The sequence below is a fragment of the Chelon labrosus genome, assembly GCF_963514085.1.
Source record: "Chelon labrosus genome assembly, chromosome: 12".
In the NCBI taxonomy this organism is placed as follows: domain Eukaryota; kingdom Metazoa; phylum Chordata; class Actinopteri; order Mugiliformes; family Mugilidae; genus Chelon; species Chelon labrosus.
In genome coordinates this window covers 23138216-23152085 of record NC_140345.1, presented here as the reverse complement: position 1 = coordinate 23152085, position 13870 = coordinate 23138216, and the positions used below count along the sequence as shown (strand labels likewise).

Genomic DNA, 13870 nt, shown 5'->3' with positions numbered 1-13870 from the left:
CCACTGATAGTTGTGTGATGAGTTTGTTGTATCAGAAAATATATTTCTAAGAATATCCCTAAGGCATGGGCCACCAGGTGGACTTAAATATAGAAAATTCACTTTTACATCAAGAGGCGGGGAGTGATCTGTTCAGACTCAGGTAACAGAGTGTAATATTATTTTAAGGCTTGCTATAAATAGGAGTAAAAGGTCCGATCTTCTTATAGCCTCCAGTCTCAGAGAGATACAGATGTGCGTCAGTGGAAGCCAATGCGTAAGGCTTTGTTCTTTACCATGGTGAACTTGCTGACAAACACCTTGGCAAAGGCAGGATCCACCAGGTAGCGGTAACACTTGGTGACGGAGGCCGGTGGCTCCGCGAGAGTCACGGTGGGCTGCTGCTGGAGAGAGGCAACGGAGGGGGAGAGGAACTGGGAGGCTCGCGTCACGTAATCCACCAGCCGCCGATACTGCTGCTCCGACAGACGCTCACGAACACCGTCACCCTGTGGGAGGACGGACGGACGGACGATTACACAAAGGCCTGAGGATGCTGATTTAACCTTCAGCCAGACATGTAAGAATAATTATACACCAATCAGCCACAACATTAAAACCACTCTCAGGAGAAGTAAATAAAATTGACAATTCAGTGTTCTGCTGGAAAACTTTTGGACCTGGTATTCATGTAGCACCCACCTAGACCAGACCAGGCACCCCCACCTGCCCCATAGCCATGACACTCAGGATGCAGCCTGACACAGACACACACACACAAAAACGCTTTAGGAACTAGAGTCTCACCTCCGTGTCGCTGGCTACTGTCTGCTGATGTAATGTGAGAGTCAGCTGGCCCGGCTGTCCTGGATCCTGCTGACACTCCACCTGTAGAAACAAAAGAGGTTGAGCCTTTTCGTTTCGCTGTCTGTAGAGAAACAGCTGCAGAAAAGTTCACCAAACTGCTCGTGGTATTTAATAGTTGGAAACTCTTTCTGTCAGTTACCTCTGTGATGGGGAAGGCCTGCTGCTGGGTGTCCTCACTGAGGCTGACCACAAACAACACCTCGGAGGTTAGCAGCAGACAGCCGGCGTGCTCCTGACCCGACCCACTCACAATGGTCACCTCCAGGGCCATGTGGAGCTCCGGTCTCCCCAGAGACTGAAGCATCTTCCTGTGGTCACACAGTAGAGAGTGCAGGGTTAGGAAATTATTACATGATATTGTTATAAATTCTAACTTTCCATGCAATCAATGCATCATCTTTTATTCTAAACCAGCAGTTTCCCCCTGCATGAATTCTCCCTGCACATACGCATGACGACATAACATCAGATATACACTCTCACTATAAACACAGGACCACACAAAGGACCCAGCCAGCCTCGGCACACACGTATATATAAGTGACCATATGTGTCTGCGCACATCCTGTAATTTACATTTCTGCTCGTTCTCTTGTGTGGTTCCTATTATACACAAGTTCTGTGCGGAAATACGTGTGAAGGATCTGAAGTGTTCAGTCATGTTCCTCTGACAGAGTGTTTACTTTGGAAGGCAGGTGCTCGCATTGCGGAGCAGATGTTGAAGCAACCACAGTAGGGACAGTTTGCATCTGTTCAGTGTTACTCTGTTCAAACAGTCTGACCCTTCAAGAGTCTGTGCTACCTGTAGTAGTAAAAATAATTGATGGACGCCTGATGGAAACCAGTCCGACTGCTACGCAACACGGATAAAACCACAAGGGAGCATTATCTCAGCATTCATGTATTTTTTAATCCTTTTTCATTTTCTTCTAACATTAGCGCAACATACTGGTAAGCCCCTCGGGCGATGACAACTAAAGTGGAATGTACAAAAGAAATATTGGATCTAAAACGACGACTGTTAGAAGTAAATGTTTGATAGCCATGGAAACCGAATTAAATTGGAGAAAACTCTTCATATAAAACTCTCTCTCTCTCTGTCTCTGCAGCTCCTGATAACCTTCTGAATGCATCATAAATCTTTATGGTGATTTTAAGCGTTCCAGTGAGAACAAACTGGAATCTTTGAAACGCTGAGATCTGATGCAGCTTCGTCCATGTTCTCACAAACTTAAAGGTGAACCGCTCTGCGCGCAACACGCAGCTTTTGTAAACCGACGTTCTCGCAACCAGTCAACCTCCACGCTACACCACAACACACGTAGAAAGGTGTTCCCCCGTCCGTCTGATGGCAATGGGGAAACATCTCTGGATAGACTCACGGTTAAACAACAAGAACAATTTCTTAGCTGGCGGCTTTGGCAGGGTGCTTATAAAAACCTTTTAACATGGCTGGATGAGAACAAGGCAGGGCAGGCTGGCTACCATGTGTGGGATCAAGGTCAAACATCCTTCCAAACTACTTTTTTTTGCGGGGTGGGAGTAGGTAATGAACCCTCCAACATTTTTTTTTTAAAACAAAACAGCAAAAATGATGAGAGCTAAGGGGGAGAAAAAGAACAGCAGATCCTGGAGAGAATCCAAGTAAAGCAAAGAAGTATAGGCGAGAACATATGTCCCCCACTTCAAGGAAGAACTGGGCAGAAGTAAAGAAGGAGTTGGCAGGAGCAATGAGCGGCCGCGGGGTCGTACCAGACATATTTTAGGTGGCTGTTTGGGGCCAGAGCTGACTTCTCTTCTGTGGGCAGGTAGAGCTGTTTAGGAAGCTGCCACAGTCCGGCTCCATGGAGGATGCCTGTTAAAACAAAGACAGTCAGCATCGGTGTAGCTCTGGCTAAATGAGTTTGACAGTAGTCGGAAGTTAATTCACGTATTTAAACCATGTGTCACTACTAAAAAAAAAAAAAAAAAAATGAAACAGATTCTGTGTGGACATGTCAAGAGAGTTCATAACCCCACGCATGTGTGGTCAGTTTTCCTGCTTGAGCCCCGCGTGGCCGTCAGCAGAGCGACAGCGGCAGGAAGCCAGTGAAGTCATCAGGTAGTTAAAAGTAATCTATAAAGAATAAAGTGAGCTCCATTAATGATGTCACCGCGCAGCTCTCAGCGGGAGGGGTCGTAAAATATGTAGATCCACGTGCTTTATAAGAGAGTGTGAGAATTATAACTGCATGTGTTACCTGCAGTTAGCTTGTGTGTCCTGTCAAAGTGAAAGGGGAGGGGGGGGTCATTTGGCTGCGTATGCTTAAGTTAACGTGTTGAGCTCTGAGGGTCAGAGGGATCAGAGTCGGGCCCTGGGGAGGCATTGCTCTTATATGGAGCTGTTCACCTCACTGATAGTTTATGTGCTGTAGCCAAGACCTGTTAGCGCCAACACACACCACAGCTCTGACCCACTCTCCACGCCCATAAAACACACAACAACTCCAGGGAAATAACAAGTGTTTGTGCATGTAGGACTATGCGTACGTGTGTGTGTGTGTGTCGGGGAGACATTACTTGGCTCCTGCCTGTGAAGCTGAGATTGTAGAGATCTGTAATTCACAGATAGGACCTATTTGTTCTACGAGTCGTGGATGAATGAGGCCTTGTTATAAACTATACCTTTGCGTGGACTAATGAGCTCTGCACATCAAAGATTTTGTATTTTTGTGCAAGAAATCTTGACAAAACAGAGCAAATTGGTAGATATGTTGACAACTAGATAGGAAATAAAACACCTGCAGCTAATCTCGAGTGTGCTGAACCCACCATATCCGGTCTGGGACACCAGTTCGGCTGCTCCTCCGATGGGCTTGGTGAAAACCCCCACGATGCCTTTGCCCACCCCAGAAATCATCCCTCTGGCTTTGCTACCAGCGGAGCTCTGCATCTCCCAGCTCCTTTGAAAGTTCTGCATGGGCTGGTCCACGATGCCCGCTATTGCTCCTGAAAGAACAAGGAAATGATATGAAATAAAAGCTTTGGAGTTACAAAATCCAAACTACACTGAAAATCCAAATATCTTTTGCGGCTTAAAAAGGGACAAGGGTCATTTTTCCCCGTCAGCGAGGTATGAGAAACAGAGTTAGACACACACACACACACACACAGGATCCTAGACCTATAAATGGGAATTAAAGAGGAATTCAGACACGGCATGGCCCTCCAGGAAATATCTGATCATAATCCACTGCAATCCAGACATTTAAGCAGCTGTTTGGTTTCAATGACGATACGCACGATATACAGTTTTACTGCCCTCTGAGTGTTTATTGAGTCCCTACTGTGCTGTCTCCACGGCTCTGTGTCATAACACCACAGAGTGATCACCTCTTTGGGTCTAAACCAGTGGACAGCAGACAAAATGTGTGTGTGTGTGTGGGCAGAACATGTTTCCGTACATATCGAGTGACCTGATGTTGACACAGCAGGGATCCTGTACTGGGCTGGCTGATGAAAAGCAATAAAACAAATATCTCCTCATAATGACTCTTTTGGCCGGCGTTCAAATATTGATTTCCAAAAGTCTGGGAAATGGTTTTCCACGGATGACTGACAACCTATTAGCATATTTATATTGATGTCAACATAAGTCCACCGCTTTTATTGTATAATAGAGAAGATGACTAATAATGTGAGGTTAAAAAGTCAGCAGCTGGACTGGGAAAAAACTTCAATCAACTAACACAAGTCACAACCAATGTGGGAAAAGCTGTTTTCTATTAGGAATGTGCCCCTTACCCAACCCCACATACCTAACAAGCTAATGCCGAGTCGCGACAGTCCCTGTCTCAGTCCGTCCCCGAGGCTCTCCGGTAGCTGCCGCCTCCACTCCTCCTGCCTGGTGTAGTGCTCTTCATCCAGAGACAGACGGTCCATGTTTCTTGCCAGGCTCGTAGCCAAGTTGGTGATGGACGTCAGGGTGCCTAAACGAAGAATCAGACGTGGCACGTTCAAATGTAGCATGGCGACGACATTATTAACACCTCTTATTAGTGGAGAGAGGTGGTAAAGGTCATATTAAGTCCTTAAATTAAATTAAAAGTGCATGATTTTCAAAACTCTTCAGTCTAATTTATCTGCCGTTTGGTACGTTTCTTCTTGTTGACCGATCTGCAAACTGGCGGACTGTGGTTTACAGTAAATTCCATGACTCATATACTAGAACACAGCTTTATTTATCATGCACCACAAAGTTCACTTAATATTTTTCAGTATTAATTGGTGTTACCTTTGGAGATGTGTTTGACGAAGGAGGTGGTCCCTCTAGACACTCCGCTGACGAAGGCTCCGGGGCCACGGGTCAGACCCTCGTACGGGAGCCGGAAGAAGTCGGACACGCCGTTACCGATGCTCCGCACCAGGCTGGCGGGACTTCCTAAGATCTCCAGGGATCCCACCACCCATCCTGAAACAGAGGAAGGGGCCATGAGACAGTGGTGACGGTTATATTTGTGTATATTAAGTCAGTGACATAGTCAGTTCCCAACAGAAAGACTCCAGACCAACTGTACACGTAAATAATAATGGTTTGTAAAGTAAAGTTAATCTTGATTTAAACATTTTTTAGATATAATATACGGCAGGACATACCTTAATGCTTCAGATGGGTGAAATACGTTTTGCATTCAGTATAAATTAAAAGACACACATCTGGAAGGAGTCCACATACACGCACCTAAACCTTTTACTGTCGTCCACTAGCCAAAAGCAATTCAGGGAGGAGGTCGTTCCCAACACACCGAAAAAAACCCAGAGTAACTTATGAAGTAATTCACATCATGACTATATGTTTAGCACAAGGTTCATTCTATCTGAATTAAACCTTTCACAAACCTGCGCGCTCACAAACACATGTTCTCATGCACACAGACATCCTGACTCCAGAGTGAAATCATTCATGTGCCACGGCTAGATTTACAACCTCCTACTATCTCACCTCTCTCATTCGACCGTCGAGCCCCCTTCAGATGGCACAGCTCATTGATATTTATGCGCTGACAATTGCATCACAAAAATCAAATAGCCATTTCTGGAGACGCCAGACCCCGCTCTGCTCTTATTCTCTGTCAATTTGCACTTGACTGATGGACTCTAATGGTAGGAAACCAACTCCAGTGGGGCCTGGTGGTTGTTTCTGCTTTATATGGTCTCCCAGCTGTGGTTTTGGTTGAAGCATAAAGTCCTGACAGGAGCTGATGTTTACAGGGCTGAGTCATGCCTTAAAAAACACACACACACACACACACAGACACACATCTACTGGTATGCATTGATACTGTACGCCTTTTAATATTGATCATAGGGCTCTGTATGCGTACGTGCGTGGATTTACGCCTGTGTGTGTGTGTGTGTGTGTGATCACAGTACAGTACATCCTCATGTTAATCAGTCCCAGAATGCAATGCTTCCTGGAGCCCCTCTCTCTCTCTCCACGATGACTCAAGAAGAAGAGATCGGGGCGAGGTGACGTGTTGAAATACGAGCAGAAAAGAGGGCTCTAACGAGAGACAGCGGGAAGGAAGCGTCTGGCCAGAATGGTGATTTCTGATGTGGAAATGACTGGGTTAAATCAGACCATGTGTGGAGGCTTTGACTAGACAAGAGGACAACGCAGGAGAGAGGTATGGAGCCGCTGCAGTGCCTGATATGTAAGGCTTAGGCTCCGTTAACAGATTTAACTATAACAAACTGCCTACAAACAGATTGTGAAGCGTGAGTCATCAGTCAAATCATGTGATTAAGCTGTAAATTATGACAATGACAGAAAGTAAATCTTTCTCCCGAGTGATTCAGGTTTTGCTTCGTGGAGCTCTACGGTTTCGCTGCCACAAAGCGCTGGAAGCCCCCTGGGTGCAATCATTTTCTAGCTCTACTTTAGACTTTGAGAACAAATGGTAGATTTTCCCAGTTGAGCACAGCCAGACCTGTTGTTCTCCTGCCCATGTTTGGGTTTACAATCCATAGATTTGTGTGTGTGAGTCATTTGGCGGCTGTGACATAAACCCCATCCACAGATAATGAGTAGATGACGTAGCAGCAGGTGAACGTGACACATTTAAGGGTGAATTAAGTTTTAAGACTCTCTTCATCTCTTCATCTTCAACCTACCAGCTCTGAAGAGGGCTCCGGCAGCATAATGCATCGCCAGAGCGTGAACCAGCTGTCTGGCCGTGGTGAAGACGAGCCCTCTCTCGAACACGGAGAAGGAGAGAGGAGTGTGGTCTGAAGCGATGTAGAGCTTCAGGGAGGCGTGGATGCTAACCAGCAGGTTGACTGGCTGGATGGTCAGTCTCTGCAGCCGCACAGGCTGGACTAACGCCTGCATCGACTGAATCACCTGGAGGACGTGTGAAAAGGTGAAGAAAGAAATGATCACCCGACACATTTTAATATTACCCTTGTCCCCCCAGCAGTGTAATTTCCCCATGACAAGATAAGGCAATGACAGCATACATAAATGTTCCCCAAGTGCTTCAAACACAGCAGTGGATTACTGCAGACCTAATTTGCTGGCATGCTGTTAGACATAATGAGGCTGGAATCTGCTTCCTTTGCACCTGGCACAAGCTAAACGCCCCGCTGTGGTAATAAGATAATGAGAATGCAGTGACTAAGCCGTAAAACATCCAGCCTCATTTGTACCTAAATAAAAACATTACGACATGAATAGTGCACCTGTTCGGGGAGAACTGGGGCTGATCCAGACTTCTGGCACCTCCCGGACTTTGCTGGGGCAAAAGCACTTTCAGGGATGTAGGTGTGGAACAAGGTCTTAATGTAGTAAACAAAAGTGTCTTCGAGGTAGACTCTGGCCGGCTGGAGCTGGAGGGACACCTGAGGGGACAAAGCACACAAACAGCTGTTTTGGATAAAAGTAAAGTGACATAAATTTCTCGTCTTCGTTTAATCCCTCTAAATTAAAGTGTTTAAGGATATTTGTTTTTGATTCTTGTAAAAAATAATAAAATTATCACAGATAAAAGACACTTCTTGGTCATTTCATTGTGGAAGATAGCTTGCAGGAATTATTCTGACCTCCTCCACAGCGCATCTGTCCCCAGACAGTGTAACTCTCAGCTGCAGAAAACAGGAGCATTTGAACGCCTCCAGAGCTTCAGGGGACTCTGTCGGGTTGGCATCGCTGCTCCACTGACCCCCGGCTTCGACTCCCACTCTCTGATCTTGACACAGCAGCACGGGGAAGTGGAAACTGGCCCGGTTGTACAGCTGGTTGTCCACCTGCAGACTCGAGCAGTAGACCTCGATTAGAGAGGTGTCAGACATCAGAGCCGAGATGGATGCTGCGCCCACGCCAGGGTCTGCTTCAAACTCAGTGGGGAGGGAGGTGGGTGCGGGGGCCAGGCTGAGGAGCAGCTTGGTTAATGTAAGTCTCAGTAGCTCCACGGAGCCGGTGGGACTGGTGATGTCGTCACTTATCACCACGCTGGCCTCACTCAGGAGGACTCGGAAAGACAGCTTGGAAGACCTGAAAGCAGAAATGATTAATGTCAAAAGCGCAAAAATGGACAACAAATACTGTAAACTACGGCACGGGCTCTCATGCATTTAATAATCCATTTTGCTGTTCAAGCAACAAACATTTCCATCTTGGTCATTACTAAAGTTTCAACTAGGCGTGTGTATGATGGCTTTGATTATTTGTATTAGTATAATAAGAGACCGGGCTCGTTCATCTTGTGCTGATATTCCATGTATTTCCTAGCAGAGCACATTAACAAAGCTCATTGACTGAGGTCATTTGTTTACATTTACCTAATATGTGATTACATTAATATCCTGTTTTGCCAAAATCACAAAGCAGCTATGTGTTGATGTAATGGAATAAAGCTGTAATGCCATGTTCTACTGTGCAACTAATTTCACTCATGACAACACAAGGAGGTTTTATTGCCCTCCTGTGGTGAAAATGATGCCTGCTTTTTCATGTTTGGAGTGCGGTAACAACTGCTGCACGAAAACATTGCTGTTAACAATAATCATAAAGCAAATTGTAGTGAACACAATAAAAAAAGGCACACGAGTGGATACCTCGGGGTTAGGAAGAACAACATGCACAGGTGATTTCTTATGGTTCAAATATGCAGGGAGCATAAAACAACAACAATAAAACCGCTGCCTCTGCACACGTACCTGCTGTGCTGGTTGACTATAGCGGCCACGCTGCCTTCGGGCGCCAGAGACAGAACCAGGGTGCCGCTCTCGTACAACACGTCTATGTAGAGGCAGCCAAAGCCTGGCAGGAACACCACCTGAACAACAAAGAAACAAGAGATCTATAGTGAAACATAGGGGTAATTTTCACCTCAAATCAACTTTAAGGAGACACCTTTACACTCAGCTCAGTGCTATTTACAAGTGTCTGTGTGTTTCAGAAGTTACATGTGTCTCATTTTAACCTCCAGCACTCCAGGTTCAGAGTGATCAGGCCCTCACATGACAAAAGGAAGCAGATCGTTGCTGAACGCTTCGCTGAGCAGTCATAACAAGTCTAGCCTTTGACCTGTCACCCCTACCGCAGAGGTCACACTCAGACCTCACAGTAACCAGAGATACTCAGCCTCGGCCTCAACCTCAACCTGCCGCTGCCTAGACACAACACCAAACATTACACACTCTGCTAACCCCACACACTTCTACACCCATCAGACCCAATGTACTTTAGGCTGGTTAGCCCTGAGGGTATACGCAGACAGACGTGACACATTTTTACAAGAACAACAAATAAAAATATTTTAATTTGCAATGATGTAAAGAAGCGAACATAAGAAACTAGTTTATTATCGTAAACAGAAGAAAACATTTTCTAACGTAATGTATCTGGCTGCAGGTCATTTAAAACATGAACTACAAACTGGTGAAAGGATAAATCTCCTTTGCCACTAAAATAATAATGAACTCTGGCTCCCTCTAGCTGCTGCAGGCGTTGTGTTGTTATAACTGTCAGCTGCGATGTCACGCTCAGACAGGACAAAGACAAGAGTCGTAAGATCTTTACTACGTGCGTGCACACTTTTACCTGAGTGCCAGGGCAGTTGATGTCTATAGGGTCCGTCCAGTCGGTGGTGCTGTGGTCTGAGGTGGTTTTCAGCAGCACTGTGGGCAGCGTCTCTTTCTGCCTACACTCTGGGAAACTGGAAAAGTGGTAGTAGAGCTCATGGTGCAGGGAACAGTTAGCAGGCAGAGGACGGCAGAAGACCTCAGTCCTTGGAGTTTCTATGAAAGACGAAAGGACGAAAGGAAATAGTAAAAAAATATCAGTTAACCTAAAAGACTTGTGGACGGAGCAAAGGTGTCCAGTGCAGCCAGAACTTGACCTTCCCACCTTTGACGTTTTCCTTAAACAGCAGTGGGATCGGGCACTTGTTGTGGATCAGCATGCGGGGACAGGAGTCCTCATTTAAAGTGATGTACGTCACCCCGAGGTGCTCCTGATGTGTCAGTACTATCGCCCTGCAAAACATAAACAACAACATAAATGAACAAATCCATAAATAAACTGTCCAGAGACAGCTCATATCCCAACCCTGTGTAACCACACACAGATAAGAGCTCACACACCCAGTGACTTGTCAAACGTCACCTTACTGCTATGTCCATTTGCAATCCGTGGGCAGAGTCCTAACTGGAGCCAGGCAGTGATACATCATTGCTGTTTGTATTTATGTGTATCCATATCTGAATTTGTCTCTCGGTGTCTGGCTCAGCGTGCAGTTGTGCACAAACACAGTAAATGATTGAAGCCAAGCTAGCCAAACCACAGAAGACAAGGTTGTATGTGGAAAAGATAAATGATACCATGATTGTCCTGTTCAGTGCGTTTATCACTGTGATTTCAGTTATTGGAAGGATATAGGCCAGAATAATTTTAAAAAGGAAAAGAACCTGGCATAAAATTGAAAAGGATCAATTGCACAAGACGAGCAGAAAGATTGACAGTGGAAATGATGAGGGCATTACTTCTCCTGCTCCATCTACACTATTTAACAAGCTGTGACTAGCAACAGTGCCTCCTCTCTTTCTGTCCAATGCCAGCTGGGGTTCGGTACCCTGTTCTAAATGGACTGTCACAGCCAACAAACCACAAATGTTGCGCTTTGCCCACCTGCTGTTCAGGCCACCCCCTGAGTCTGGTTCCCCAGGAACGGACAAACTCTGCCTGGCGAAGTCCGGTCGGATGGGAGCGGGGAGGCTCCACGCGGCTGATCCAACTCCGGCATCAGGCCTTGGAAGCACGCTGAAGAGCATGCGTCTGAGTGGCAACGGGAACTCAACATTTCCCTGGACGTTGGCTTGGATGAGGTCCCAGCATGGCACTGAGCATGGCTTGGCCAGGGATGACTCCTCAGAAGGAGGCAAGGTGAACATGGCTGTCTCTGGTATCTCACAGGCCTGGGAAAAAGACGTCATATAAACACAATTAAAAAAAAAAAAAAAAAAAGAAAGGAAAAATTGGACAGGAACTAAAGGGAAGGGAAGCGGAGGGAAGGAAAGAGTTTAATCAGAAAAGAGGATATGATACGGGACATCAAGGCTGAGAAGAAAGGAAAGACAGGGAGAGAAGAAGATGTATGTGATTACAACAAAAGTTACATGGTAAAACCACATTGTTATTGTATTCTGCTCTTCTCCCACTGAGCTTAGCGCTAAATTGGTAGCAGAGAAGCCCTGCTGTGCCGGTTTAGCAGTCAGTGAGCAGTGAGTAGTAGAAGACTACAGGGATTAGGCCCTAAGGATGATGAATAGACCAAGTAGAAAGGCATTCCAGGCCTTGTTTGTGGTCTGTGTTATTGTTAAGCCCATTGCCCGCTCTTTAGTTTTTTTAAGCTCTTTTTTTTTTAAAGGTTTTTCAGTCAATTAGTGGCAACTGGCAAGCCTTGCCATCCTTCTATAAGGGGATCTGAAGGCTCGTTAAATGACATCACAACATTGTTGCTCTCTTTGGGGACAAGCAGCAGATGAAAGCAAGAAGCGAAACCTGCATCCAATTCTGGGTGTTTGTCTAATGTCCCTATGAAGTGCCATTGCCACATGGTGAGAATGTTGGAGGGAGAAACGGGGGGAGGAACATGATCTGATGGAAAACGGCTTGCAACATCTCTGCAATGTGTACGTGCGGTAGTGCTGGGGTGGATGTGTGGATGTGTGTGTGTGAAGCTTCAGAAACTTGGGCTGGATAGGGGAGACATGATGCAGGGCTATGCGCATATTTTATAACCATAAGGCCCGTGTGTATGTTTTATGAAGTAGCAGAATAAAAATGAAGCTTTCTGCCAGTGATTTATTCGATTTCACTGCATTTTATTGCTGGAGCTAACAGTTAAGCTGGTAGGGAGTCAGAGACCAGGCAGGTGTAGCGACGTATGAAATGCTGAGAGTCTCTCCTTGAGACTTCACATTACGTCGGCAGATTGTTTTACCTTTCTTTACCGTATTTTTCGTGCATGGGAGTTTGAAAATAAAGTCTGAGTCTGCGTTCGCTTTACCTGGTCGTCAGCTCCCAGGGCGTGGTTAGTCAGCAGAGGTCTGTAGTGTATCGTGTACGAAGTGTTGTTGACAAGGATTGTCCTGTCCTCTATCTGAAGGATCTGGATGCCATGTCTCACCACAGATGAAACGCAGAACTGACACAGCTACAGAGGAAACACAACAACACACAATAAGCTGTCAGCAAGAAATGACAAAACATGATTTTATTTCTTAGTACGTGTCTGTATCATCATGTGGCAATTAAATGCACAATTTAAAATCATGTCTTCAGTGAGGAACAGTTTAGTGAAATGTGGTACTAAATTATTGCCTGATGTCCAAGAAAGCCCGTAATACTGTGTTTTTCAGGTCAGTATTCAGAGATTTAAGTCATTCAGTAATGCTGAGCCATGCTGAGCCTAAATATGCTTATAGTATAGATTGTTTTCTGTTACATATTCATTTTGCTAGAAGCTCAGTTGATTCTCAGGGAGCAAAGAGCTTGGTCTTAACTACAGTTTGACATACTGTGGAAAAAAAATAACTTCTAATGAACAAAAACAGCAGAAAACCACCATGTAATTCAATAAATACATAGGAACATAAACAAACCTGACACACAGCTACAAGGTCCCCCCGTTAAAAGACATGTTTGATTAAATATGTCTGGACTTTTCCTGGAGAATCAATAAACTACCTCACTTTCCCTGTTGAAGAACACTTCTTTAAATGTACTAAGTAATGGTTAGTGTACGGTAAAAGAAGCCGAGAGTTTGGACTAGGTTTCTCTGACCTTCTGTTTGCCAGGAAAGGCTCCCAAGGTGACGTCAGCTTCTACGTATCCCTCTTCGTCCAGAGTGACCATCTCTGAGCTCGAACCCTCCTTCCACCGAGGAGAGGTCAGGTCGTGGACTAGTTTCAGTGCTGTAGACTTGTGGACGGTGTTGGTGTGGGCCCAGTAGATACCAATCTGAAAGGCTTCCTGGAGGGTGGGAGGACGGGGTCAAGGGTGCAAAATAAAGCAATGAGAGAATGACAATGATAAAATCACATTCAGACGTTTACTATCACACGTGGAAGTATCCCCACAGACCGGAGGAAGACTACATAACTTCCATTACTGCTGGCTGTGTTAGGATGACATAATTTAAGTGCTCCACATAATGATAGCTCATCTGGCTCAGCTGTATCGTGAAACATGCCGATCAAAACACCAGGCTTCTCCTATTAAGCCGATCTAGGGGAGTTACAGCTGAGACTGTCTTCTCTCCGTTTGTCTTGCCATGATAAATAGCAGGGTGCTATGGAAACAATGCTTTATTTGTTTCTATTTCACAGACTATTTCACATTTACAACTTTTTATTTTGTTTCTCTGTGCTGAACCGTATCAGCACTTGTTCTTTGATGCACTGCCTTCCCGCTTAGGCCTGGGTAAGTGACAGAGAAATCTGTGTATGTATGTGTTATGTTCCACAGGGGGAAAACCATCTG

The 13870-nt window shown here is 45.5% G+C and overlaps 1 protein-coding gene across 3 annotated transcripts in view; it reads right to left on the bottom strand.

Moving 5' to 3' along the window:
• Positions 1–233: 233 nt before the first annotated feature.
• Positions 234–13870, bottom strand: part of vps13b (vacuolar protein sorting 13 homolog B) — a 284402-nt gene continuing 270765 nt past the window's right edge. For all 3 annotated transcript variants that reach the window (XM_084556273.1, XM_084556271.1, XM_084556272.1), the window contains 16 exons: positions 13172–13360; positions 12396–12542; positions 11015–11301; positions 10235–10362; positions 9929–10125; positions 9043–9161; positions 7927–8377; positions 7567–7725; positions 7000–7228; positions 5120–5296; positions 4644–4814; positions 3658–3834; positions 2599–2701; positions 986–1154; positions 787–867; positions 234–488 (listed from right to left, as the gene is read on the bottom strand). In XM_084556273.1, the coding sequence (XP_084412399.1) occupies positions 240–488; positions 787–867; positions 986–1154; positions 2599–2701; positions 3658–3834; positions 4644–4814; positions 5120–5296; positions 7000–7228; positions 7567–7725; positions 7927–8377; positions 9043–9161; positions 9929–10125; positions 10235–10362; positions 11015–11301; positions 12396–12542; positions 13172–13360 (3033 nt within the window). In that variant the 3' untranslated portion in view covers positions 234–239. The remainder of the gene's footprint in view (positions 489–786; positions 868–985; positions 1155–2598; positions 2702–3657; positions 3835–4643; positions 4815–5119; positions 5297–6999; positions 7229–7566; positions 7726–7926; positions 8378–9042; positions 9162–9928; positions 10126–10234; positions 10363–11014; positions 11302–12395; positions 12543–13171; positions 13361–13870) is intronic.